At 42.3% G+C, this 27,103-nt stretch overlaps 2 protein-coding genes across 4 annotated transcripts in view; both read right to left on the reverse strand.

The window, feature by feature from the left end:
• sgsm2 (small G protein signaling modulator 2) overlaps positions 1–22,662 on the reverse strand; it is a 65,128-nt gene extending 42,466 nt beyond the window's left edge. For 2 of the 3 annotated variants that reach the window (XM_076035873.1, XM_076035872.1), the window contains exons 1-2: positions 22,374–22,661; positions 13,348–13,423 (exon numbers count right to left, since the gene is read on the reverse strand). In XM_076035873.1, coding sequence (XP_075891988.1) covers positions 13,348–13,423; positions 22,374–22,433 — 136 coding nt within the window. In that variant the 5' untranslated portion in view covers positions 22,434–22,661. Of the gene's footprint in view, positions 1–13,347; positions 13,424–22,373 lie in introns of all 3 variants that reach the window. The other variant, XR_012928173.1, reaches the window with a different exon arrangement.
• A 2,077-nt stretch (positions 22,663–24,739) lies between these two features.
• LOC142895134 (piggyBac transposable element-derived protein 4) overlaps positions 24,740–27,103 on the reverse strand; it is a 3,556-nt gene continuing 1,192 nt past the window's right edge. The window contains exon 2 of the mRNA XM_076035930.1: positions 24,740–26,961. Coding sequence (XP_075892045.1) covers positions 25,053–26,961 — 1,909 coding nt within the window. The 3' untranslated portion in view covers positions 24,740–25,052. The remainder of the gene's footprint in view (positions 26,962–27,103) is intronic.

A 27,103-nucleotide genomic window follows, 5' to 3' on the forward strand; every position in this document is an offset into this window, starting at 1 on the left:
CAGACAGGACATTCTTGTGCTTGTGATGTGACAGTAAATAGTCCTCTCCACGCGATCAACAGCTGCCACCCATCGATTTCCTTTTGCACAGGATCAGGCTTGAGTAGTTGTCTCAGCCCCTAAAGTCCCATCAGCGAGAGGAAATAAACCTGAGAGTTGTTGTTGTGTTTTTTTTTATCCCCCTCTTCGTCTCTTATATATTTGATGAGCAGCTGAGAAGTGGTGATGACTAGACTGACTGAATCAATATTTCATCACAATGTGCGCAGACCCTGAGACTGGACAAAGTGGACGCTACAGTTGGGAACCATGACTTGAAGGGGGTGGGGGGGGTAGATAGGAGCAGAGGGGAAAAAAGCACATCTGTTCTGAGACCTAACGCTGGAACGAGCTGGCCCCAAGACTATTAAGATGCAGCGCTCACATCTGCTTATACTGGAGCAGCAATTAAAATTGTTCTTCAACATCAAAATAAAACATTTGAGTGTTGCCTAGTTCCACAAAGCTAATCACAAACCCATTCCAAACAACATCTCTAAAGTTACCTTGTCTCTAGCATTTCAATTTAAGTTCTTTTTTTTTAATTCATTATGAGGGTTTATTGAGGTTTATTGCTTGCGAGTGCAATGAAAAACTGCACCATCCTGACAAACACTGTCACTTCACAGCTGAAACAGTCTTGACTCAGGGACCCTTTAACAAATATTAGGTAACGACCAGGTTGAAAAATATCACTTACGTGTCGTAACTTCACACAATTAAATATACAGTTTGTCAGGATCAGTATCACAGTATCTCCATTTTGCAAACAGAAACAAAAGCAATATAAAATGTCCCTCAGCAGCATAGGTTGAATTTGTCACCAACCTATGCAGCAATGACTTATTATGACTGCACATAGCTAATGTTCAGTTGTATTGAGATGGTGCTGCAAATTCTCAGTGTGTATAGTTGCCTTTTGTACGCTATGCGACGTGCACCTCACATTTACTCACACATTTCCAACAGTTTCCACATTAAATATGATCTTTCCTTTCATTTCCTTCTCTCTACCTGAAAATGTCTGCTCTTGCCATCAAAGACAGGTAAGCTGAGCTTACATTCAGCTGAGTTCAACGCATAATTAAAATTAATGTTCCGAGATAAAAAGTGTCACATCAAGGATTTTCGAGCAAAATTAGCTATCGGCAAACCATACCCCATTAACACAGGAAATAACTAATGACGCTGATATCCCCAGGAACAACACAGACGTGCAATCAGCAAAAAACTAGAAATGTATCCGCTGTGCAAGCACACACTGTGTGATGACGATTAAAATCCCATCAACTGGATCAAGACTCAAGAGCCTCAGACAAACACCCCAACATGTTATAGTGGGAATCAGGGAGTCACGCTGAAGACAGTGCAGTAATTACACCAAGTTGTGGGCTTTTCACCAGCAAACTTTCAACAAGCATTTTCACACAGTGAACATTGATTGATATTCACAAGGAATCAAAAGTTTCACTACATTTTGATTTATGGAAATGATTTCAGAGTTTTGCGTTCGTAACGTATTAAGGATCATTATCTGTATAGATGTGTATATACACACAAACACACACACACACAAAAGACCTTGAAGGTGGACATATTTGGGAATATATGCAAAATGCTTTAGAATTACTTGAGAACAACTTACCATGTGGTTGTATGTTTTTTTTTTTTGAAATCTGAAATGTTTGCATTATTGATTGATGGAAGTAATTTAGGGCTCAGTGTCTTGCCCGAGGACACTTGGACACGTGTAGAATCGGAGCATGGACTCCATCCTTCAACCCTTCAATCGTGGGCCTGCTCTACCAACTGAGCCACAGATTTGTTTATGCGAAATGTTTATCAAAGCAGTGAAGTGCAGCAGGCCCATACTGAACATCCATATTAGTAGTATTCATATTAGTCCATATTAGTGCTTCATAACTCCACAGTGCACCAACTGCAAATCTAATTCAACACTCTAATATCTTGCTATGAAATAAATTGTCTCCAGGGAGGGTGAAATATTATGTGACATAATTTCATTAGTTTTTTTTATTTTTTATTTTTTTATAACTCATCGTCAAACAAGGAACTGTGGCGAGACAATTAACATAAACCATTGTGTTCACTGGCAGAGAGAAAGCATCTGTCATTTTCGCACTTGGGGTGTTGTGCATTTGCTTTGCTAATCCAGGGCTCTAAATATCAAGTTGTTTAGCTCTGGAAGGAAATGATGCTTTGATACAAGAGTCTTTCTCCCGAACAGCTCAGGGATGTGGGGCCTCTTTTTTTTTTAATCTTTTATCTCGAAGAAGGAAAAACATTTAACTGCTTCCCATAAATATTACAGTTAGTCTTTACACCTTTTATTTGGTCGCATTTGGCATTAGGCCTTATCTGATGAGCACCATCAAATTCCCTCTGGTGCAATTTAAAAATCTATCTCATTGCAAAATAAATCACTGGTGTGCGAGCAGGTTTGTTTTCAAGCGTCAGGGGTTTATCCACAAGTGGGGCTCTGACACGTTTTAGAACCCTGGGAAACATGTCTCTCCCTCTTTCAAAAACATGATGCCAGTCAAATATAGTAGTGCAAAAAGTTGTCAGACACCCTTAACATTTTACTCAATCTCAATTATTGTCATTACACAATTGCCAGATAATATTTGTTTTGGCATTTTAAAAGGTGTGGCTGCACCAGAGGCACAAAAACAAATGGAAATTATATTGTTATTTGTTGTTAATAAGACAAAATAAGAGAACCAAATTCTTTTACTGTTGTAACCTGGGATGCATTGCATGGGCTGGAACATCCAGTTCTGAGCTGGACGGAACGGTGCACGTGCAGCATGTGGGCAAATGTTGGCGAAGGCACTAAAATAAACTGCACTTGGAGACTTAGGACTGATTCTTAACCCAATATATTACATCACAAATGCAAGGGGTGTCCAAAAACTTTGTTTTTCCTACCACTGTAGAGTCAGATATTCCCCCTTTGTAGAGAGTGCAGACACGAACACGTGAAAATGAAACCATCGTTCCAAACACCGGTCCATTTAAATCCTGGAAATGGAAATGCTGATTATCTAAATATATTAGTTGAACTTAGTTTTTATCTAGCTAACCCCCCCCCCCCCCCCCCAAGAAAAAAAATCAAATTTCTGTAACATTTTGTAAATGGAACATCAAAGGCAGATGAAACTGCAGCTGAGCTGATTTGCTGTCATTAGGAAGGTAACTGTGACTGTTGGTTGATGGTGATTGGCAATAAAAACGCTGGTTATGTCTCTTCAGGCTATTCGTGTGTTTACAGCTGGGGTAGGTCTTGTGCAGCTCGGGTTGTATCACAGCCTTGACAGCCTCACAGAAGAGCACACATCTTTCTGAACCGACATCAAAAGGATCAGTTACGATCAGACAGCTGTGCGTTTGGGTGACAGTTACACCAGTCTTTTAGAGTTGCATTTTCTATCATAAGATAGAAACATCTAGCTGGTGGTGTCATGGAAACCACTATCGCCACAAGGACCAGCGGCTTTACAAACAGTCTCTAATGATTCCCGATTTCTGAACTGGTCAATAGCACGGGATATAAGGCACCCGGGGGGGGGGGAAGAAAAACGAAACAAAACTGGCAGAGGTTGCAAAAGCATTGAAGTGGTTCACAGTCTTGGTGTCTGCATGTTTACTTGATTTAAAAGAAAAGAAAAAAAAAATCGTAATAACTACGATCTAAAATAAACAAGAATTTAGCGTCAAGAACAACTCGACACTGGTGACAAGCTGGGTACAACATGGGCGGGATAAGCCATGTGTATTTCTCCACATTTTGTTCCACAGGTGAAATGCCAAGTGGTTAACACTATCGCCTCAACAGCAAGAAGGCTGTGGGTTCAATCCCCTGGTACGGGCCCGTTCTGTTTGGAGTTGGCGTGCATGGGTTCCCTCCGGGTTCTCTGACATACTCCCGCAGTCCAAAGCAATGCATGTGAGGTGAATTGGAAATCAGAACTCTACACTGTCATTCAGGTGTGAGTGTGAACGGTTATTTGCGTTTGGACGAATAACTGCTCGGGGTGGAACCTGCCTTCGCCTGGAGACGACTGGGATAGGCTCCGGCAAACCCCGGCCACCCTGACTGCAGGAGTAAGTAGGTGTAGAAAATGGATGGGCGAATGACGTGTTTTTGCACTTCCTCGGCTTTAGCCAGTTCATCTCGTCTCAATACGATACAGTTATTTTTTTTTTTTGCTGTTTCTAACACTGCCACTGCCATTAAACTAGATGCAACAGAGGCTAATCTGCTTGTCAAGGCAGTACACTTTTGCATTTTTGTGATCGGCGAAATTGCGTCTGCGTGCGCATGTGTGTGTGCGTGCGGGTATGTGAGTGAGCGTGTGTGCGCACGTCTGGGTTGAAAGATAAGCTCTATGCATGCCAGAAGCATGCGGGGTGTCAACATGGCTTGAATACATAAATAAATGCCTCCATTTGACCCCTGAGTGGCTGATAACACCCACAGACTCTGCGTGACCCGTAGACCTGTGACCCAGCTGCTGTCTCCAGCATACTAATTTAACATGGCAGGTACTGCCAGTGGGCCTGGAGGGCCAGCAGTATAAAACAGACAAAGCAATAAGAATGTTGGGTAGTGGTAGAGAAACAAAGTCATTTAACATTATGGACTTGACAAGGTTTTTACATTAGGAAGGCATGTTCTGTTTCTTTTTTGTTGTCGTTTTTTTGGGGTTTTTTTATCCTTCATCCTGCAATCTACACTTGCAGTGCGCAAGTGTCTTATATACAGCATATATTATATACATCTAGGCAGATTTAACACTCTTGTCCATTCCTCTAACTGTGTGAAGGCCCAGATGTCCATTTTGCAGCAGGTCATTACATGACCAAGAGCTTCCTAATGAGCCCATTAGCCATTTCAAGCTATCGCTTACTCACCAATCTTGCCTTTTTTCCCCCCTCCTTGACTTGTCCCTGTTACCCAACTAATGAAATCATATTCCTCTTCTGTCTCCTCATCTTCTATGTCAAGTTTTCCCCTCCTTTCATCTACTTTAACGCATTTTCACACGCAATGTTGAAAAATACCCAGTTTTATCCATGTTTAAATGACATTTGTGAATTTTAAAAGAGAACACAAGATGCAAATAAACTATTTATTAAAAAAAAAAAAAAAAAGAATGTCATGTTTGCTTCTCGTAGAATGTGTATTTGGAGTGTTTTCAATAGTCACAGACAGTGTTTGGCATTCTACCTTTATCACAGACAGACACTTCAGTTAATCGGGGAACAATTCTCCGTTTCTTTCTGACACACCAAGATTTTCTTTCAGCCTGTCTTGTTTTCACACGCGCGTGATGCCTGAACAACTAAACGCTTTACGCTAAAGAGAACTCACCTCACACATTACACAACTTGACTTCCCCATCTGTGAGGCTAATGAGAAGGAGTTATGTGATCAGTCGAAATGGTGCGGAGAAGTTTTGGACTCCTACACAAAGAGACAGTTACGAAACGGCTCAACACAAACCACGCAGTGAGACTGGCCAACAGACGTCCTGCGGGTTCCTATCTATAACCGCAGTGAATACAAGGGGTGTCACAGGCTCCCACTTGCATTTCCTTGCCCATCGCCAATAGCTGGCAAGGCATTATTAATGAAAGAACGGGGAGGAGAGGCAGACTGCTTGGAAAAGATGCAGAAGTCTAATCTGTCAGTTGATCTTTTTGTTGGTTGAAGCTCTGTGTAGCAAATCTTGCTCAGTTTGACTCGCTGCATGTTGCTTTACCATTTTAAAATAGTACAAACTGGGCAGAAGGCTAAATGTAAACAGATGTAAGCAACTGAATGACTAAATGAAGCATACATTTATGTATCTATAAATCTTTCTAGCCTTGTAGAAAGTACAGGCCTTTATTTCTATGTCATGATAATGGGAATTTATGGGTTAATTGCACTTCCTTATATTTGTGTTTTAAACATATGCTCATGTGGCTTGAGAAGGAAAATGTTAGTCTTCAAGTTCATATTATCTTGACATTTTTAGTCAAAGCAGCAACCCAACAAATTCTGAACACTACATGCAAGGTGATGAAAGAAATACACAATTTGGTCACAGCATGCATTCATTCACACATTCAGGCCTGCTTCATTTAGACCTCCTCATAAAAACACATTTAAAGTCTCAGTTGACGCATAAACGTGTTGCCTTTTATATTTTTGGCAGTTTTAACAAATGAGAAAAACAGGAAAGGCCACAGAGCAGAGAGCACACATCCATTACCTGAATGGATGCAAAGCGGAGTAACAGACACAAAAATGAAACTCAGGAAAACAAGCTTTCGACAAATAACTCCTCACATCATTCTGTTCACCCTGAGTACATCAGTTCAAGCTATTCACATTTAAAACTAAAAAGTTACTGATCGATTAGAAACAGCAACGGAAAGAGTCACACCAACTCAGCATCCCGGCCTGAAGACAAAAAAAGTATCCGTTTCTCACAATCTTTATTTCTCCCAACTCTATCCAAGTCAGCAAGTGTGTGGGATTTTCTTTAAGTCTCTCGCGCTGGCATCGGGACTGACAATTAACATACTGAAATCTCTTCCAGTCTTATCAGGAAGAAAAATGTCTCACTTCACCCAGTTTACTTTGCGACCAACCTGACTACCCTGCGGACCGTGGCAAGACTGGTAAATGGACTGCACTTACATAGCGCTTTCCAGCACCTTCAGGGTACCCCCACAAGGCCTCTCATTCACACACACATTCGCATACCAGCGGGTGGCTGCTGGCATGCAAGGCGCAGCAATTTTAGGGTTAAGTGTCTTGCCACAACGACAGACTGCCGACTTGAACCGCCAACCTTTCGGTCATTGGCCAACCCGCTCTACCTCCTGAGCCACAGCCGCTGATGTGATACGACATGATTTGAACATGGAGCGGAGCGATACATATGACCACTAATCTGATCTGCAGTCCCATTTCTCAAAGGGGTTTGGAGTGACACGTATTTAAAGGTCCAGTGTGTAAAATTTTTAAGGAAGCCTGCCCGACAACGTGTTTGGTTTTTAGTGCGTTGTCGGGAGGGCTTCCTTCAAAAACGGTGGTGCAAGATGGCAAAACCTTTATCGCTCTAAGTATATTCTTATATATATGAAAACTGTTCTGAAGGTGGGAAAAACAAATTACGTTTATTGTCCTGCAAGTATACACATTTATTAGTGTGTTTATGGGCGGTATGTTAAGTTTTAAAAAAAAATCATAAATCAAGCACACTGGACCTTCAAAAACTTTTTGTTTTTTGTTTTGTTTTTTTAAATAACAATTATTTAAGTAATTAAACAATGTGTTGTTTCAAAAAAACAAAAAATCATAAATCAAGCACACTGGACCTTTAAAGACTTTTAGTTTTTTTGTTTTGTTTTTTCAAATAAAAATGATTTAAGTAATTAAACAATGTGTTAGCCTGTAAGAAGTGGTATAAGGTTGGAACCAAAACAGTGAATGAACAGGTGAGGGATGAAGAGGAGAACGTCGTTGAAGACGTGGGCCAACAGTGACTGATTTCGGAACCGACATCGCTGGTTACCGTTAGCATTCGATCTTTTCAAGTGCACCTTTTTCCAAGAGCTAATGACCTCCAGAGGCAAATGATTAGCCCACATTAAAGCGGTGTCATGGTTGGATTGGCCCGCAGGCAGGCTCGCTGCGGGGAGAGAGTCCGTCTCATGGTCTAATTACATGTAATCACATCATTGGGGGTGGGGAGTAGGGGGGTACTGCACACTGTATATGGTATTGTTGAAGTTAAAGTGATGCACACCCACAATTAAGAGACCCCTTGCATTAGTCTTCTCCAGTTCATCAGATAATTTCCACCGCGGCTCAAGTGATGATAATATCTGTCACTCACGGCAGAGCACTTGACTGTCCTTCACATGCTTTTAATAGGGAATCGTCCGGTCCAGACACTCACTTACAAAGAAACCGACACGCGTGTCATGAAAGATGCCTGTGATATTTGAATTTGTGATCCAACTTACTCAGCTGTGAGTAAGGACTCTAGTTCCAGTACCTACAGTAGGTAAGGGCTCTAGTCCCAGTACCTACAGCAGGTATTAGTAAGTATTGGCGGGCCAATCCAACCATGACGGCGCTTTAATGTGGGCTAATCATTTGCCTCTGGAGGTCATTCACTATCAGAAAAAGGTGCACTTGAAAAGATCAGATGCTAATAGTAACCAGCGTTGTCAGTTCTGAAATGGGTCACTGTTGGCCCACGTCCACAAAGACGTTCTCCTCCTCATCCCTCACCTGTTCATTCACTATCTTTCGTTCCAACCTTACACCACTTCTTACTAGCTATCACGTTGTTTAAGTACTTCAATCATTTTTTTTTAAAGTGTTTTCTTTAAAGGTCCAGTGTGTAAAATTTGGCTTGATTTGTAATGTTAAATTGGTAAAAAAAAAAAAAAAAAAAAATTAACAGACTGCCAATAAATACATTAATAAGTTGGTACACAGTTGAAGTGTACCAATGATATAAACTACAGACCTCTCTCATCTTTTTAAGTGGGACAACTTGCAGAATCGGTGGCTGCCAAATACTTTTTTGCCCCACTGTATAGTCATGATCCTTTTTAACATTTTTTTTTTTCTTGCTGACCCTGTGTATTAGCCACCAAAGTCGAGACTGCCTCTCTATTAAATTGTTAATGGGAGGTCATTTTCCAGATAAAATAAGTCAAACCATTGACTGGAAGAAGAAAATGAGGAAACAGCAGTCTCTCTCTCGCTCTCTCTCCTTCCCTCGCTCTCTCATATTTACACATCTCATCCAATTTGTACTCCGAGCAAAAAGCACACAATAAAGTCCAACAGGCTGTGTTGTAATTTCCTCGACATGGGTCATCATGGAGCCATCAAGCCGGGGATTGCAAGATGACTCACGGTTATGTTTTTCTCATTTAAGAAGACCTACTGCTAACATTACGGAGGAAACTAACGTGCACAGTAAAGCCTCGCAATCTAGCAGCCACTTATTTCCCCATTCATGAAATGTCTTGCTATTATGAAGCCAATAAATAAAAGATTTGATGCGCTGGAATTCTAGGCAAGAGCCTCCTGTATTCTCCAAGCAGTTTTCCAATAACATTGTAATTTACTGTATTTTTCTGCCGGGCTGCAGGGTTGCTTTGTTGATATGTTTGCTTTTTATACATCCATGAAGATACTTAACGCATTGAAACATGCTTTAGTTCAAGAGCAGTAGAGTTAAGAGTAGCTAAACTCTCTCCTCTTTTTCTCTGACATCCATCTCCTCCACTGTGTCTCTTGGTTTAGGTGGGTTATCTAATTTCTTGGGTTGCTGACCACTGAAAATATTAACCAATATCAAACAATTGGATACATAAAATCTGATGATTTAAAAATGTAGCTAACACAGGCCCCTACCTATAGCCGATTGGGGAAAAAAAGAGCAGTACAAGCAAATATGAGTTTGGGCAAAAAAGCTGTATTGAGTGCATGATGGGATGTATGCTATTATCATGGGACACTGAAATAGAAATTACACTTAGACATATAGTTTTGCAAAACACCTGCAAAAATACCTCACCAGTCTGTAACTCACCTGATTATACTTTTCAATATGATCTTAGAAATAAACATTAATAAAAAAATAAAAAAAAACTGTGAGACAGCTGTACTAAATCATAGGTCTGACAAAACTACCCAAAATAACAAATACTATATAATGATAATTACGTTCATAATAACTTTTCTTAACATGTCTTGAACAGAATGTCTTGAAAGTCAAGAGATAGTCAAGAAAGTCTACAAGGTGCAAAATATCCTAATTCCCAAATTCTTCCTAATTCTGTAGCATGTCAGGATGAGATTCTGCAGCCAAAGGCAATACATCCCATATACTTCCACAGTCTTGGATCGAACCCCATGTTACAAAATGATAGTGGTCTTCCCCAAGGGTCCTTAAAAAAATACCTCCAGAATGAGGCAGTAGTGAGGATGGAGTGGCCTGTGTCAACAGCCCAGACCTAAACCTAGCTAACACCTTGGACGTGCTAAACATGTAAGAGAGACCACCACACCTGCGGCAGCCAACCAGTGACAAATCCTGGTCTGGGAGTGAGGCCCAGGTGGCACTTCTGCATTAAAGTCTTGATGAAGGTCAAATAGTTGGACAAACAAGTTGGATCTCTTTCTGTTTTCCAGTCTCTCAACTGCCTTTCATTTTAAAATATTTTAATCATCCATTTCAATCATCCCATTTTATTTGTCTGCAACATAATGGAGGCTAATCACAGCTTTACATGTCATGTTTATAGACCGTTTGTTTTTACTACCTGCTCAGCTAACATTCCCAAGTCACGCACACGCTTCCGCGGGGATAGAGCATGTTCTATTTTTAGCTTCACCATGTGCCCCGTGAAGCAAAACACATTCAATTCAAAACACGACTTGCAAACGAACTTGTCCCTCGATAAATTCTTACACTCGGACTACTGACGCACATTGACAGGTAGGACGTCTTCTCCAGGCTAACAGCTATAATTAAAAAGAAGAGTGACACTTTAATTTCCACGCTGCCCAGATCTGAGGTCTCATATTAAATGGACACTCGTCAACTCCTTGGGCAGGGACGGTTGGTGGTTTAGGTTGACTGGGCGTGATGCTTGACGTGCTGCAATGCTGAATAATGAACTCTGCAATCTCTGCAGTCTGCTTTCATTGCGTCGATTGCAGCGGCCCGGAGCGGCCGATTCAATTTGCACGGTGCTGTCTGAGCATGAGGTGGCGGTTAACGGCGGTTCTTTAGATTCACTGCATCGTGTGGAAACCAAGTACATTGTCTGATGCAACATGTGCTGGAGGATTACAAGTGTGACGGGGCAGCAAGAGCGTTGCAGCTTGTTAGTTGAGCTAATTTCTAACAGTAACAAGACATTGACTCCTGGAGCACAACCTTCCGACTTGCAACATTATCTATGATTTGACACACAGCAAATATCTATGCGGCTTGTGTCTACAACAAACATTTAGCAACGCAAAAGAAAGCTGAAGACTTTTGTGATTTTCACAGCCCCGATCTGAGTAAAATTAAAGGGTTAAATAGGTTTAAATGTAAATAATTTGGGGTTATTGTTTTTTTTTTTTCTGTCACTCTTTTGATTGGTATATAATATTTGTTGTTGTTTTTTTTTCAAATTTCTGCCTTCCAAGCCTGACCTGAGCGTCTGCTTTCACGTGCTCTATGCCATGCTTACTGCTGGACCTCAGCTACAGTCTGATCTGCACTTCACCTATGTAAGTAGGCGTTGCGGCAAAGAAGAAGAGGAGGCAAAAGAAGAAGAACAACAACAACAGAAAATACATCACTGTGCTTGCCGACTTATTTCAGATTTTCTTTTCAAAAAACCAGGAGAGACAGACTGAAGAAGTTTGCAAATATGTTTGTGAGTGTTATACTTTTCAGAAAGCTTTGCAGACGTACAAAATCATGAAAGTTTGTGCTGGGACTAGAATAAGCTTGCCATCTGTAGCCTTTACAGTTCTCCCACATTGTAAAACTCAGGCTGAGACTGCCAATTTCTGAATAATGGCTGTAAGCATACAGTGTTAACACTATTGCAAAAGGGAAAAAAAACATTGTGGCAAATCAATCACGCTGATTCAAACTAAATCTTAAGCATATCTAAAATTATATATTTACCATCTGGAGACAACAAACAGTGCGCGCACACACACACACACACACACACACACACACACACACACACACACACACACACACACACACACACACACACACACACACACACACACACACAGAGCTGTTAACCCACTCACAAGCACGGTGAACTTTCTGATACCGTTTCACAACAGGCATCTACTTCATCTACTCCGTATTTCATGTTGAGCAGTCACCAGCCTTGTGACTCTTGCAAGTCCGACTGAGCACCGTGTTCCGTTCTGGAAATGCAACCACTGGGCGTTGACGCATGGCCAAGAATGCGGCACAATTGTTTACAGAATGCACACAATGCACAAAAGGGGTCTGGAGGGGACACAGTCCAGAAGCCATTACGGGACCAACCATTCCAGCATGGCAACATACCGTGACAAATGGCATTTTAGTCATTTCAATATGATTATGTGATTTTAATGATCATTGGAGGCCAAAGTTGTCATTGACACTGAGATGCGATTACTTTCCCAGCCGTTGTAATGAAATATATATATAAACTTAACATCACTGGTGTCATGGCTTAGCACAGCCAGTGCTAACCAACTATGGTTAAAAATGTGGTTACTAAATATTACTAAATGAGAGGAATTAGACCGTTTAAAAAAAATAAATAATAATTATTATGGTTCAAATGAAATAATGACTGAAATGAAGTGTTTTTATTTTTACATTTGCACGTCACCCACAAACCGTGGACAGTCAAAGGAGGGACTGCGCGTTCTCTTCATAACCACTCACTTGTACAGAGAAGTCAATAGTAATTAAGTGCCAGAGTGAAAGTGCACACAAGTGTTATTATCACTGTTGAAGGGAAGAAAGAGAAAATGAAAAAAGGACAAGGCAAAGACCACAAGGATGAAGTAGAAATCAATAGCTCTGACATGGCCACAACTTGTGGTATAAACCCCTTATATATAAATAAATGAATGAATGAATAAATAGATGAATAAATAAATAAATAAATATGTGCATTGTAGTTGCATATGATAACCCAATGAACCTCAAAGCCACCATTTGTCACCTGTGGTTTGGCTGATGTTAGGCTATGGGCAGCCTCCTGACCAGCGAGGAAGCTGTGACTCACATCCCACTGCAAGCTCAACAATCAGCTTGGGGGGCAAAGGGTTAAGGGGGAGGGGGGCAACGCCTTCATCTTTGGAAAAAAAAAAAAAAAAAAAAAAAAAATACACACGCGTACACGCGTACGTCCAGGGCTTAGAAAGCCTGGGTTTTGTACAGCCTGTCTCTGAAATTGGTTTCCATTAGCTCCACAGTGATTATTAACTTTCCATTGATGCAGCAGCGTAGTCACAGGCTCAGTGACGTCAAGCAGTGTCCTTCACGGAGAGAAAGCACCCAGTCACCTGCTGAGAGGTTCAACAAGTCTGTGTGTGTCTGCGTGTGTGTGTGTGTGTGTCCACGTACGCATGTGCAAAGAAGGGATGGGAGAGAGAGAGAGAGAGAGAGAGAGAGAGAGAGAGAGAGAGAGAGAGAGAGAGAGAGAGAGAGAGAGAGGACTCAAGAGCGTACTTACTGCACAGTGCAATGATGTGGCTGCTGTCTTCGTGGACAAACTTCTTAGTCACTGCTTCCTCCATAATCTGTTTCACCTGCACACAAAAGCGTGAAGAAGAGCTTTTGTGTGAGACTGCATCTGAAATCCACATTGATCGGTAATGAAAAAAAAAAAGTCGTCTCCTCGGGAAACGCAACAGGACACCTGAATACCGGAGGTCAGCTTACAGGACACTGAGATCAGTTTTAGACATGGGTAAAAATACAATATATCGTCGGATTACGGGCAACATGTATGAAATCTTCACACATGCCGGACCAGTGATCGAATATATTCAGTCAATTCCGAATACTTTTCCAATAAAGGTAGATTCAGATTTTGTCTTTGAAATTTTCTGACAAAGGTTCATACAAAGTAACGGTAAAGCTAATTGCCTTTGAACTCTACGTCAATAATAACTGAACAAACAAGAAATAAGACACAAAAAACTGTCCTAAATGTAATTGTTTGTACTACTTACAGTTTCTACAATTGACATCAGTGTATTTATCATGCTCAGCCCCCACCAAAAAAAATAAAAAATCTATCTCCAACACTGCTTCATATATATATATATATATATATATATATATATATATATATATATACATATATATATACATAAAAAAAACAAAACGCAATCTTCTTTTCACATGGGAACGCCGACGAACAGCAACTCTGACAGTCTAGTCCAAACATCCGCAACACTGACTTCTAATTAATATCAAGGCATCACAGCTAAAATTCAAATGAGTCTTTCAGCCGCTGTCGACTGTGCCTTGGGACGTGAGCTTGAGTGAGTTCAACAAGACTGACTCACTCTGGTCTTCACTTGTCTGGGTTTGCGCTCTCACTGGAATTAATTGTCGTCAGTAATTAATCTGGAACCGTCCGACTTCCTAAATGGGTCTCACTAAAAACAGGACCATAGTAATTGCTAGCAATCAAAATACCAGGTCTGGTCACACTCGCGTGAATCTTGAATGAATGTGGGAGGCATGGGTGGGTGATGCCCGATGTCACAGTTGTTTTTGTTAAAGGGTTTGGAGTAGTTTTTCTTGAGCGCTCCGAGAAAGCATGAAACCACAGCTAATAGATTTGACCTTAACACACTTTGGAAAAATTACCAAAAAGTAACAGGTTTCTCTCCCAGTGCTCTGGCTTCCTCCCACAGTCCAAAGACATGCACATTTGGGTAATTGGAAACTATGACGTCCAGAGCTGTGAGCTTGGATCGCTTAATGCCACTGTGTGTGCCCCCCCCCCCCCCCCGTGATGAACTGGAAATGTGTGCATGGTGTATCCACAGTCACCCCGAGATAGGTGGGATAGGCTCTGGCAACCCCTAAGGGCAGAGTAAGGGGTGGCGCAGGGGGCGGGGCTGGACTGATCGATGGAAATAGAAGACAATTAGGATCCGCAGTGAAAGTGAGTTTATTGGAATCAGGATGGCATTTGACATTAAAGAAAAACCTACAGCCGCTCAGATGCTCCACCCCCCCAATTAAAAAATATAGGGGAAAAAAATGTTCTTCGACATACACTTGAAGAAGTGTATGTAAACTGGCAGCAGGTGAAATGAATTCAAAAGATTTAGTTCCAAACAAAATGTTCCATCTTTCGGGCTACTCAGTCCCATCTATCAGCTGAGACTGTTTGAGTGCAGTTTCAGAGGTATGGCCGGATGTATTGTGACCTGTTACAATGGAACGCGGCTGTGTGTCATGTTGTGTTCGGTACACCAATTAAATGTATCATTAAAATTCAACCCGGAGTTTTCTATCCAGAACTTTTTGAAATATGAACTCGCCTGAATATGAAAGCGCTCAAAGCAAACCACTAAATTTATAGGTAAATTAGTCTGTTTTGCTAATGAAGCCTCAAAATTCAAAGATTCATTCTTGATGTTGATGCCACATCAATGCATAAGTTAAATATTTTACGTAAAACACCTAGCTTTATATTTGTTCTATTTTTACATTTCTAATTAACGTGCATAAGAGTTTTTTTTTTTTTTCATTTCTTGGCTGACGTTTTGCTCTCTTGCTGCATAATTGGAATTTTACCAACTGAGGGAAAGCCATGCTTGATGTTCATTTGGTCCACTCAGCACAACCCTGCTACCATCACTCTTTCCTTCCCACGTAATATTATCGGAAATCGAGAGACGGGATGAAATCAGGATCTAAATTAAACTGATAGCTCTCGCCTGATGCTGGCGCTGAATACTCCTGTTTGTGCCTGACTGACCACTTCTTCTGCAGAGATGTGCAAATAGATCCATATATTTACCAGCGGCTACAGCCCTCCCACAATGAATCAAAGCAAAGTAATACACAGCAGCCGGTCAGAGGGGGTCAATACCTTTAACCCGTGTGTGTGAGGGTGATGTGAAATCCAATCGACTGTGAGACTAATTAAATGTGTTTAATTAGTGCAGGCTAAGGGGGATTATATTGGGATTGCAGTTTGGCTGATGAAAAGGAATTAGAATTACAATATCCATTAAAAAAAAAAAAAAAAAAAGGTATAACCAAGCACATTTACGCAGCCACACATCTGCATTATGTCCTCTTTGCTGTGTACGCACGCTGTGCACATACCAAAAACACACTTAAATACGGCTGAGTGAAGGCGGCTAGCTAGACATACAAAACCCTTCTGAGAAACGCTGACAGTTTCTTCGAGAGACCAAAGGGAAAAGCCCATTAGCCAACTGTCAGTTACATAAGGGCACATTTGCTTTTCCTTTTTGTTGATGTTCAGCACTAAAGCAAGCAGCAGGACATCAACACTGTGGTCATGTGACAATGCAGGTGAGCCTGCTTAAAACATGCTGGACTTTTGAGTTGATAAGGTGAGGGAGTGAAGAGTCTATTACTGCTTTTGGCTTGTAATCATACGTATAAAATACAGAAGAAAAAAATAATTTGATCTTGTTCAAAGGGACCGGCAACAACTTGTTCAGTTCAAATGAAAGAACATAAAGGTAAATGCATTTCACTGTTATGAGTACACTTAAAAAGTAATCAAACAGTCATTAACTACATTCCATGTTGTTTATTACAAAGCAGCTATATTAATGGTAACAGTTGCATCATTAAGTTTTATGTAGTCCCGACACAACTTTCAAACAACACTTTCATACAAACACAAAATGCCAAAATTGATTTTTCTTCTTTGTTTTTTTTAATATACTTAGTTGTGCTTTTCTTTGTTGTGTTTTACTTGGGTAAGTGCGCCGTGGAAAGACAATTGTTTTTGTGCACTGTATTCAATGTAGAGAATGAAGAGAGCGTGGGCTCCAAACAGGATTAAGTGAAGACACTAATTACATTTCAATTTGCAAGAACATATCAAATGGATTTCAGGAATAGTTCCTTCCTTAATTATAAATTAGTCAAACCATCAAGTGTCAATGTGTATTTTTTCTATAAACAACACCTATGAAAAACGTGGTGTAGCTATTGCAACAACACATCATCAGTAGGGTAAAACTAACCTGTCTCACGATGGTCTAATTAAATAAATAAATTCCATTTATTTTTTTCATTAATTTAACCCTAAGCATAACCATAATATCATCATAAAATTTTGATTTTTTTTTTTTATCCATTATATGTTGATATATTGAGAACATTACAATTTTTTTTTATTTTTTTTTTTAAAGAAAACTGCCTGTCAGTTTGCGTGCTTATGGCGCCACTCTCCTTTGAAGACTGAGAAACAGCAACATAATGTTTCCCTTCCAAGTAATCAGCTGTCGTTAGGGCTGCAACAGGGAGTCCTCCATTAATGAGGTAATTCTTCATGTCGGATAGTAGCCTTTGTGAATGCGAAGAGAGATAGCAGCAGACAAGCAGAGGCTTCTGCATGGCCACTTGGATTCATGGATCTTTATTGTCTTGTGAACACTTGTTCATCTGTAAGACATTGGGCACAGTGGAGGGTTAGCTCTTGGAACGGTCATCATAAAATGAGATTGGGATTGGAAGAAATTCTTTGGTCCTTAAAGGGGCAATAAGCAATTTGTCACTTCCAGAGTGCAGCTGAGAAGAGCATATAAAGTTTTTTGTTGTTGTTGTTGTTGTGCTTTGCTGTGTTGCTGATGGTGATGATGTAAGTGTGTAATGTTGCATGTGAAAGTCGACCGAAAAAGCTGACAAGCAGGACATGTTACTGTTAGCTAAAACTGTGCTGGTCGGAGTTCTGTCTTAGCGGAGTTCCTTGTCAGACACCAATGACTGACAGTCACCGATAGCCGTCCCCGAGGAAATCTGAGGTGGCAACACAATTCTGAAAACAAAAGGTGACCCTCTGGATTCAGGGTTATATCCAGCGCAATTTTAGCTAATGTTAGCATTCATTTGGAGCACATTTCATGCTATTTGCATGCGTTTCCTGAAGTTGCTGTGAATTAGCCTACCATAGAGGCGGCTGGTTCTCACTATTTATAATGCTACGAGAGCTTCATATACCAATTTATTTTCATTACCTTATATCCGACAACGATGAAAATCACATATTGCTCTTTTCAGGGAAATCTATGGAAGAAGTTACAATTAGTTTGTTAATTTGTAGCAAAAGTTTGAATATAGCAACGGAGGTGACCGCATACTGCGGTAAACAACGAAGTGGTAATAGAAAAATAGAAGCTGACGCGGCTTTTCTGATTTAAGAACCGATGCTGAATAGTGTACAGAAGATTTACTGGGCGACAAGTGCAATCTGTATTTCTGAGGACAGCAGCTACAAAATCAATGCATTGGTTAAGACGTAATAACTAATTGTGACTTCATGGATTTCACAGTAAAAATCCAAAAGAATCTTGTACATAATTTAATGCAATACCAAGCAAAACATCTCCTAGTTTTAAAGAAAAATGTGTGCCTGCAATATTTGAAATTTTGACTTTAAAAAAAAAGAAAAAAGAAAAGTGACTCAATAGGACAGTCAGCTCTGGCTGAGTGGGAATGAATAAAGAGTCTGAACCTTCTGCTGAGATAAGACTACACTTACCCTCGCAGTGAGTGGAACAAGAGCTGATAATGATCCATAAAAAGGCCATCCTATCCCTCCACAGAGATGACACCTCAAGACATTATGCTCATTCTGTGTCTATCATCAGTCTCGTCAGTATAATTCTAAAAAGCAATAAACATATACAGTACATTTCTAGTGAGAGTAGTTATTGTTATATGTTAAATATCAAATCTAACTGGTGGGCATCAGATTTAAACTTGGTGAAAAACGTGAAGCGTGGATTTTCTTTTCCGCTCCGTATGGCCAAATGATACTTTTCTTTCCCAAATTTCGTAGAATAATGGAACAAAAGTGATGGAGGGAGTGAGTTACGAGGGACACGGTTTGAGAAGTCGCGGATGCTCCACCCAAGCCATTTTGTTTCTCAGGAAATTAGAGAAGAAAATGAGTCGGAACAATTAAACTACCCATTATTATTCAGTTTTGACCACAATAAATGTATATAAAACATTAGAGCTATGCAGGATCTTTTGATAACTATAGATAAACTGAACCCACAGCCACTGTGAAATACGAACACAATTATTAGGAAAAGTATTGAACGACTTGACACGAGTCTCGATAAACATCGCTCACGATTCCTCACTGCCCTGGATTACATTCACACCGTCTTGCATGAGGATCACAGCGATGCCTCCGCTCACCGGCCATCAGGCAACTGCATACCCCTCCGTTCCAGACACACACTTCACAGACTTAAACAACAAATGAATTGGGTTCTTTCAAACCCTCTCGGCAACTGACGACATTACAGAAGTGTGTTAAATTGAAAAACACACACACACACTGTGATAAGTGGAGCAAGCGAAAGAATTAGGGCAGTTTGGGAGGTCACTGATTGGCAAGAGCCACTTTAATGTAATATTGGAATTTTGCATGATATGGGACTTTAAAGAATGAATATGACTGAACTGCAAGGCCCCCAGGAGCCTCTTTCTTCATCTTCAAAGTGCACTCATTATGATAAAAAGAAATTAATAAAAGCTCTGAGACATTGTAACATTTTGTGCGAGTATTACGCTTTATCTAATGCATTGCTGCGTTGAAGGCCCCATTCCCCACGGGACCTCGAACCAAGCGCAAACAAACGGGTGCTGATGGCTAAAGCGGAGAGAAAACACCTGACAGAGCCGCCTCACTGCCGCGACATTAATCGCCAACTGATGCAATTTAACTTCTCCGGGAGCCGCTGAAGCTTTCAGTTGCCAAGCAATGCCAAGATAGCCGAGAGCTGCTTAAAGATACAGGGGAGGCTGAAACGTCGAGCTAGTGGGTTCTAGTCGAGCCGAGCGGTCTGCTTCGCTTCGCTTTCAAATGTCAGAAAGCATCGACAAGCATCTCGTGGATGAACTGAGGCCAATTGCGCCATTGATTTTTATACCGGATCCACACGGAGACAACAGTAACTACAAGGGCAAAATGCGTCATTTTAAGAAAACATACTACATTCACAAAGGAACAAATCAATGGATTTGTCAAGAGCAGCGATGGCTTCGTGTCAGGGCAAAATTGATCTCAGTAAAAAGACAAATCTCCACAAATTTTAACCCGGACTCACCCTTGATTGATACGAAAGGGAAAAAAAAAAAGCAAACAAAAAAGGCTGTGTTCAACACGCCATTATGAAGATTTATAAACCATTGCAGCCTGTTTTCTTCTTCTGCGTTTTGATTTAGGAAGACAAAAAAAAATGGAAATTGAACATTGCGTCTTGTATGTGCGTGTGACATCTCTCACCTAAAAAGGCACACACAAACCGGCACAGATCTTTTGACACAGCCCAGTGCAACACAATGTTGCAATCCATAATTGTTGAAAACCGATAAAAAAATATATTAAAAATGTATGCTGTGGAACTGAGGTGCGTGTTTAAACATGCACCTCGAGGCGTCAACATGCAGCAATGAATGGCCCAGTGACCAGAAAACGTAATATTCCTCTTTATTTCCCAGACGGGTTGTGCTGAGGCGACGGGAGATTGCCGTCCCCTGCAGATATCCTGGAAAGTGAGGGTATTTCAGCTTTACGGACTTTGTAATGACTCAGTTATTTTAGACCCAAATCAGCCGATGACAGCAGGGTGGCTGGAGGGAGGAAAAGTCTTAAGCTTTGGTATTCCGGACTGCACAAAAGGTACAATTAATTTAAGAAGAAGACTGAGGGGAAAATATATCAGACCTGTCTCTATTGTGTAGATGTTTTGAGACCAAAGTGAAGCTCCTAATTGCTTGGATATTGGTTGTGTACATTCTTAAAAAGAATGATTTGTCCCGGTCCGTGCCGTGCTTGGATTGGGCTTGATTCATTCTCATAGTTATGCATCTGATATTCTAACTTGTCTTATCTGGCTTAGTCCCGACACAAAAAGAATGGTGCTCTTTGCTTTTTTTCTTCAGAACAGCCATTACTTGTGACTGACATTGCTTCATTGGAGGAGACTACAAATCGCCTCCGATACAGAAACAAAAATGGTCACGCAGCAGGTGCTCCTGTGCAGAGTTATCACCACTTAGATACCCGGAGGGGGGGGGGGACGCAGACAAACATACACAGACTATAAAGGAGCAGGAAAGGATGACATAATTTGAGAGCAAGTGTGAACTTTTACAGGTGTTTTTAATCGATTGGCCATAACTTTTTCTTTTTTTTTTAAATTCCAAAACAATAAAATATCAGGTTGTAGATTCCTTACTGAGATGCTGCCCACAAAAATGAAAACAAACATGCATGATGCACTCACTCAAGAATTACAAGCAAAGTAAAACCAATTTTCGTTTTGCATATCCTACAAGAAAATGCTTAAAATAAGGTCATTTGGTGGGAGGTATTACTCAAAAGTGTTTTAATGTAACTTAGGGCCCACAAGCACTACTAAAGTAGAAGTACTTTGCTTATACATTAAATTTTAGTTACACAAAGCCTCTCCACAACTCTCGATGGGAGCTTGGAATGCATTAGGCCAAATGCAGTGCCACTTGTGGAGACAGTGATCATAAGCGTTATTTTGTCTTCCATCTTCTCATTTCTCCCGTGACCTTTTGCTTATGAAGATGAATGCTCACATTCACAACAGGCTCTGGCTGAGGTATAGTCAGAGAGCCACACCTTGCACAAAGTCCTCCTCTCAACCGGCTGCCTTGATTTACACTGACATTTCCACGCGAGGGATACACATCTAGCTGGGAGTCCTGGAAACACAGCTACAACTGCAGGAATAACACACCGGCTAAGAGAGGACGGCTTCGGGGACCAGTGATTTATCTGGTTGCCGAGATGGTGCGCGTCTATCTGCAGAGACAAAACATGCACTACAGTTTTGGCTTGTGATGGAGGTTGGATATGTGCACGTTACTCGGTGATTTCGTGCGAGTGCTTCCTCTTTACCTCACTGCCGTGCTAAGGGGGTGCTGCACATTGCACACTGTGAGACTGAAACGTGACCGCTACCGTCAATGGTAACTAATTACTCCGTTAACATGGTTGAAAAGGCTACTCTCATTTTTTTTTTTTTTTTTTTTTTTTAAAGATTAAATATGGAAAAATTGGAAGGAAACGTGCGCAGGACGTGACGCAAAAAACATCACGGGAAAGGTTCCAATTTGGATTTTTGCACAGGTTCTTACAATTTAAAGTCATGCCATAAATATATCTTGAACCAAACACGGAAGTGGACCTGATATTCCATGCACTTGACAGCTCCAGTCCACACAAAGCAACTGTGCTAAAGGCAACTGACTACAGGTTAGGCAGGTCCATTTACCCAGCACGGGTCTGATAAACTTGGCTTCACTGGAATGAAGCTGACACAACAAGGAGGAAACATGCTCGCGAGAAAAACAACAACAACAACAACAACAAATCATTAAGCGACACCTCGCAAGACCCTGCATTTGATTTAAAGTAAATAAAATAACACAATAATGGAACTGCTATGCGCTGTTCGTCTAATCACAGGAGCCTACCTCCCGCTTGACGTTCCATAATAATTTCTCTTTGTAGTCTTCCTCCGCGGAGCCCTCCATGTCTGGGCTTCTGTGTGTCCGTCCGCGGTGTGCGCGGCAGCACGCGTCTCGTCTTGGGTGACACGGTCCGTCCGTGCTCTCTCCCCCCCCCCTCCTTGGTCTCTCTGCTCCCCTTTTTATTCCTCGTTTCCTTCTTCGTCGGCTCAGCTGGACTCTGACGCAGCCGAGCAGCTTGACAGCGACGTCAGAGGATCCGCCTTCAACCACTTAACACTGCTCAATGGAGGAGAGGGGGAGAAAAAAAAAAAAAAATAGTGCTGCTGGGGGGGCCGACACACGCAGAGCCTCCCAGCATCCAGCCCCGCCCTAACCTGCCTGCAGCCCGGCCGGCGTCAACGACGGTCAAATACGCCAACCTGTAGTGCCCTCACAAATCTTATGAATCGTCATCTTCGGAAAAGTTAAAAAAAAAAAAAAAAAAAAAAAAACCGTGTTGGTTGACCAGCGATGTGCTAAGGTTCAGGTCGCGAGCTGTTTGGGTTCACGAGTCCAGCTGAGGCACGCGGGTCATGCAATTTGACGAGGTCATTAGAATGCAGCTTAACTGATGAGTCCATTCGTTCATTTTTCCACACGCTGTTTTTCTTAATTTCATTTAATTTCCTTTTTTTTTCCAAACACGCGCGCAGATGCTGCTGCAAATGCAAAGTGATTCTAAAAATAGTGATTTCTGAGGCTCGCGTGTTGACCGCTGCAAAATAAGTGACGTCAGACCAGTGTTACGGATGCGACTCAGTCATTATAACTGATTGTGCCTCCATGTGGGCTGAGAGTGCACATACAGCCATCAGAGGTGTGTTCACGATACGTTTGCAGTGGCGTAGCTAGAAGCGTCTCATTGGGGTGACCAGGGTGAGATCATTACTGACATAGGAACGGCAATACGTAGATACCTGAAATGTCTGCATGACGGTTTTTATTTTATTCTAAATGTTACTGTAGATAGTAAGTTGTAGTTGTTTGTATTTATTAACTATTTTGAGCATGACCTTATTACAGTCATCCTATGAAATAGATTACAGGAAATCTTCATCAATGTTAACATTAATAATAAACCTATATCAGCTTGTTCCTACAGTCCTAGGGTCAGGGTTAGGGTTACATTTAATTTCTCTCTTTGACTGTCTTGTTGCCCAAAGTACAAAATTCAGAAATACATGTTAAAATGATACTGTACATCAATCAACAAATATATGACTTGAAATGCTGTATTAAGGAAGTGTAAGGCCTTTTTGGCAAATTATTCCCCCGCCGTGGGGCGGCGATCAAACCTCTCACCATGCTACTAAGAGTCATCCATCCATAGGTAATGAGATCACAGTAGAAACACCACTTCTACATACCTCTGAATATCAACTGAGAAATTGCTTAAATGCCTCTGGGCTTTTTAAGCTAGATATTAGGTGTACCTGAAAAGAGCTTGCAAATTACTTATGTCCCACCATGAAAGTGTTTCTGCCTTGACTGGGCTTTTCCCTTCCTGGAAACCTGAGGTTTTTAAGCGACACTTTATATTTTATAAAATGGCTTGGAAATATTTTTATGGTTTGTTGACTGGAAGGAGAATTTTAGCCCTCACATTAATACAGCATACCTGGCTGATCTAGAAAAGGATCATATAACTTTAGTTTCCTGCCTCTCGCCCTCCTATGACAAGTCATACACATGCTGTGGTTGCTTGGGAGTCTCCACACCATCATCTTGCTCATTTGAGGACATATTTTAATGCAAACACCTGTTGTGACCACCCTTGGTTGACAATAGGTGAGGTCCACCATTATGTGATTTCAGTCATCACATTCAGGTTGCTCTTCTTGAAAAATATAAAACAAAACAAAAAAACAACAACAACAACAACAACAAAAAACACACGTTAAGACTGGACAGAGTTTTTGTATTTTTCCTTTTACGATATATTTTTTATTAAAAAAAAATATCTTGGAAAATGTATTTTTCTTTAATCTAAGATATGACCTACACCTGAAACAAGTCAATAACTTTTTCTGTTTACTGGGGAGAACAGGTTGAACAGGAAATCGGAAAGGGAATTTGTACTCAGCTGGGCAGTGATAAGATTCCCTCTCTGCAGAATTCTTTCACCAAGATCAGGGCAGTTTTTGGTTCTGTTTTAGGTCTGTTTACACAAAAATGATGGAGACATTAATATTCTGCAATATATGTACAATATGTATATATATATATATATATATATATATATATACATATATAAATATACGAAACATTTTACGCTTGTGTGGGCTTGCTTATTGCCGCGGGGCAATAAGCAAGCCCACACCAGCCCGCCGCCGCTCACCACAGGCAACACCAGAGAAGTGGAGAGTTCAGCCCCTCTTGAGGAGCTAAATTTCAGAGCCCAAACTGTGCGTGGAGACGAGCCTGACTATATCTAGCCGGCACCTTTCAACCTACTGCACAAGCTCACTCAAGCTCCCCCCCCCCCAGTGAGGTGATATTCCATGTCCCTACAACTAGAGACTGTAGGGACGGCTCCCTCTGCAGGTGGTGAGCCCACAGGAGTTTGTATCTGCGTCGCTCGTTCAGGCTGTGCAGATTTGAAGTGAAGAACCACTGTGGGGACTCACTGTTAACGGTCCCAGCCTAAATGCAAACTCCATTAGCCATGTGCCAGTCATGGTAGCAGTTTCTTGTGGCAGTGAAGCATAGCGTCTTCCTGCAGGCGCTGCAGTAGACAGGTGACTTCCTCTTGCAGAGCACACACGACCGTCGGCCGGCCGTGGCTCGGTACCTGGGGCATACGTCGCTCATGCGCTCCACAAAGTACGATGGCAGGTGGCCTGGTGTGGCTCCAGGCGCAGAAAGTGCCACAGAAGAAGAAGAAGGAGGAGCAGGAGAAGGAAACGATGGGAAGGGGAAGGTCCGCGGACCCAAGCGAGCTGGTTTGGACCCGATCTCGGCCAACGAAACGATCAGCCGCTCCCGAAAACCCTTCTGCGTCAGTGGTGTTCGACCCTGCAGCCGGCATGTCTCCTTGTGCAGGATGAAGGCGTTGACAGTAGCAATGTCCACAAAGTGGTAGAAGAGAGTCTTGTACCACTTGCGGGTCTTGTGTAGGACGTTGTAGTAAGAGATGAGGGCATCCGATAGGTCCACCCCTCCCATGTGCTGGTTGTAGTCTTTGACACAGGCCGGGACGGGAACCTCCTGGACCCTCCATTGCCCGTCGGGCCCTTTGACCCTGCGTGAAGCCACGTCGTGGTCGTAGGCCTTGTGCAGGGTGGAGCACATGGTTACCTCCCGGCTGTCCAGCCACTTCACAAAGAGCAAATCTTCTGTCCTCAACCACTTGATGGTACCTCGGGCTGATCTCTTGACCATATCATTGGCCCTCTTCTTGGGGTACCCCGCCACATTGGCCCGGATCGTGCCACACGCCCAGATTTTCCGCCTCCAGAGGAGGTCGGAAAAGAGGACAGGGCTGGTGTAGAAGTTGTCCACGTAGAGCTTGTACCCTTGGCCCAGGAAGGGTACACGAAGGAGCCTCATGACCACGTCATAGCTGTGACCCTTCCCACTGGTGGCGCTGCCCTGATCCCTCCCGCTGTCCACGAAAAAGTTTAGCGTGTATCCACACGCAGAGTCTGCCAGAACGAAGAGCTTGAAACCCCACTTGGTGGGCTTGTTGGGAATGTAGCGTTTGAGGCCAATACGGGCCTTGGTGGCCACCATGCGCTCATCGATGGAGATGTGCTGGCCAGGGTGGTAGAAAGCGTGGCAGGCGGCCAGGATCTGCTGGTACAGTGGCCTAACCTTGCACAGCTTGTCGTACTCTGCCGTCCCCTTCCGGCATTCGTTGTCCGCCTCCGCCACCGGGTGGTTCATGTGCAGGGTGCGTGAGATGGCCAGGAAGCGCCTGCCAGGCATGACGGAGGTCGGGAACGGCAGATTAAAGAGCTTGTCCCGCCTCCAGAAGTCCTTGAGGGTCTTGAGCCGCGCAATGCCCATGTAGAGGACAAGGCCAAGGAAGGAGTACATGTCGGCACCGCTGACCGGGCTCCACCCCGTCTCCCGGTCTCGGCGGTTCTGTCTGGCATAGGCGTTGGTGTTCTCCACCAGGGTGCGCACCACGGTGTCAGAGAAGAAGACCTGGAATAGCTCCAGCGGGGTGTAGCTGGCCGTCCGGTCCAGTTGCGGCCCGGGAGGCCTCTCCGGTCGAAAACGAGGCTGCACGGGCTCGACATCCTCCTCGTTCACATCACGCCAGCGGTCCTGCTCCGTGGCTCTGACCCCCTCCTCCCCATCCTGGCCCACTACCACTTGTTTCTTTCCGGTCTTTTGAGGGGTTTGGTTAGTTTGGAGTTTGTGTAGCAGCAGCTTCTTTCTGGCAGGACCTCTGTTCTGACTCCTCCTCCTCCTCTTAGGCAGGGAGTCGAGTGGCGGAGTCGACGGTGAAGAGGTGGAGACAGAGCAGCGTCGACGAAGTCTCCAGGAAGCTCTTCTGTTAGCAGTGGGCGTCCACTCCTCATCTGTACTGTCTGCTGGCTTGTCACTGTGAAATGGCAAAAAACGCCTTCAATGGATCAACGTTTTTTTTGTTGTCATTTTTTTTTTAAATCAAACACTGAATATAAGCAACTGTTTACCTTCAATATCTTAAAGGATATGTGAGATGGAAAACTAGGAGGACTGAA

Source organism: Nelusetta ayraudi, unplaced genomic scaffold, assembly GCF_046127955.1.
Source record: "Nelusetta ayraudi isolate G7.1 ecotype Tasmania unplaced genomic scaffold, CSIRO-AGI_Nayr_v1 ptg000048l, whole genome shotgun sequence".
Lineage (NCBI taxonomy): Eukaryota > Metazoa > Chordata > Actinopteri > Tetraodontiformes > Monacanthidae > Nelusetta > Nelusetta ayraudi.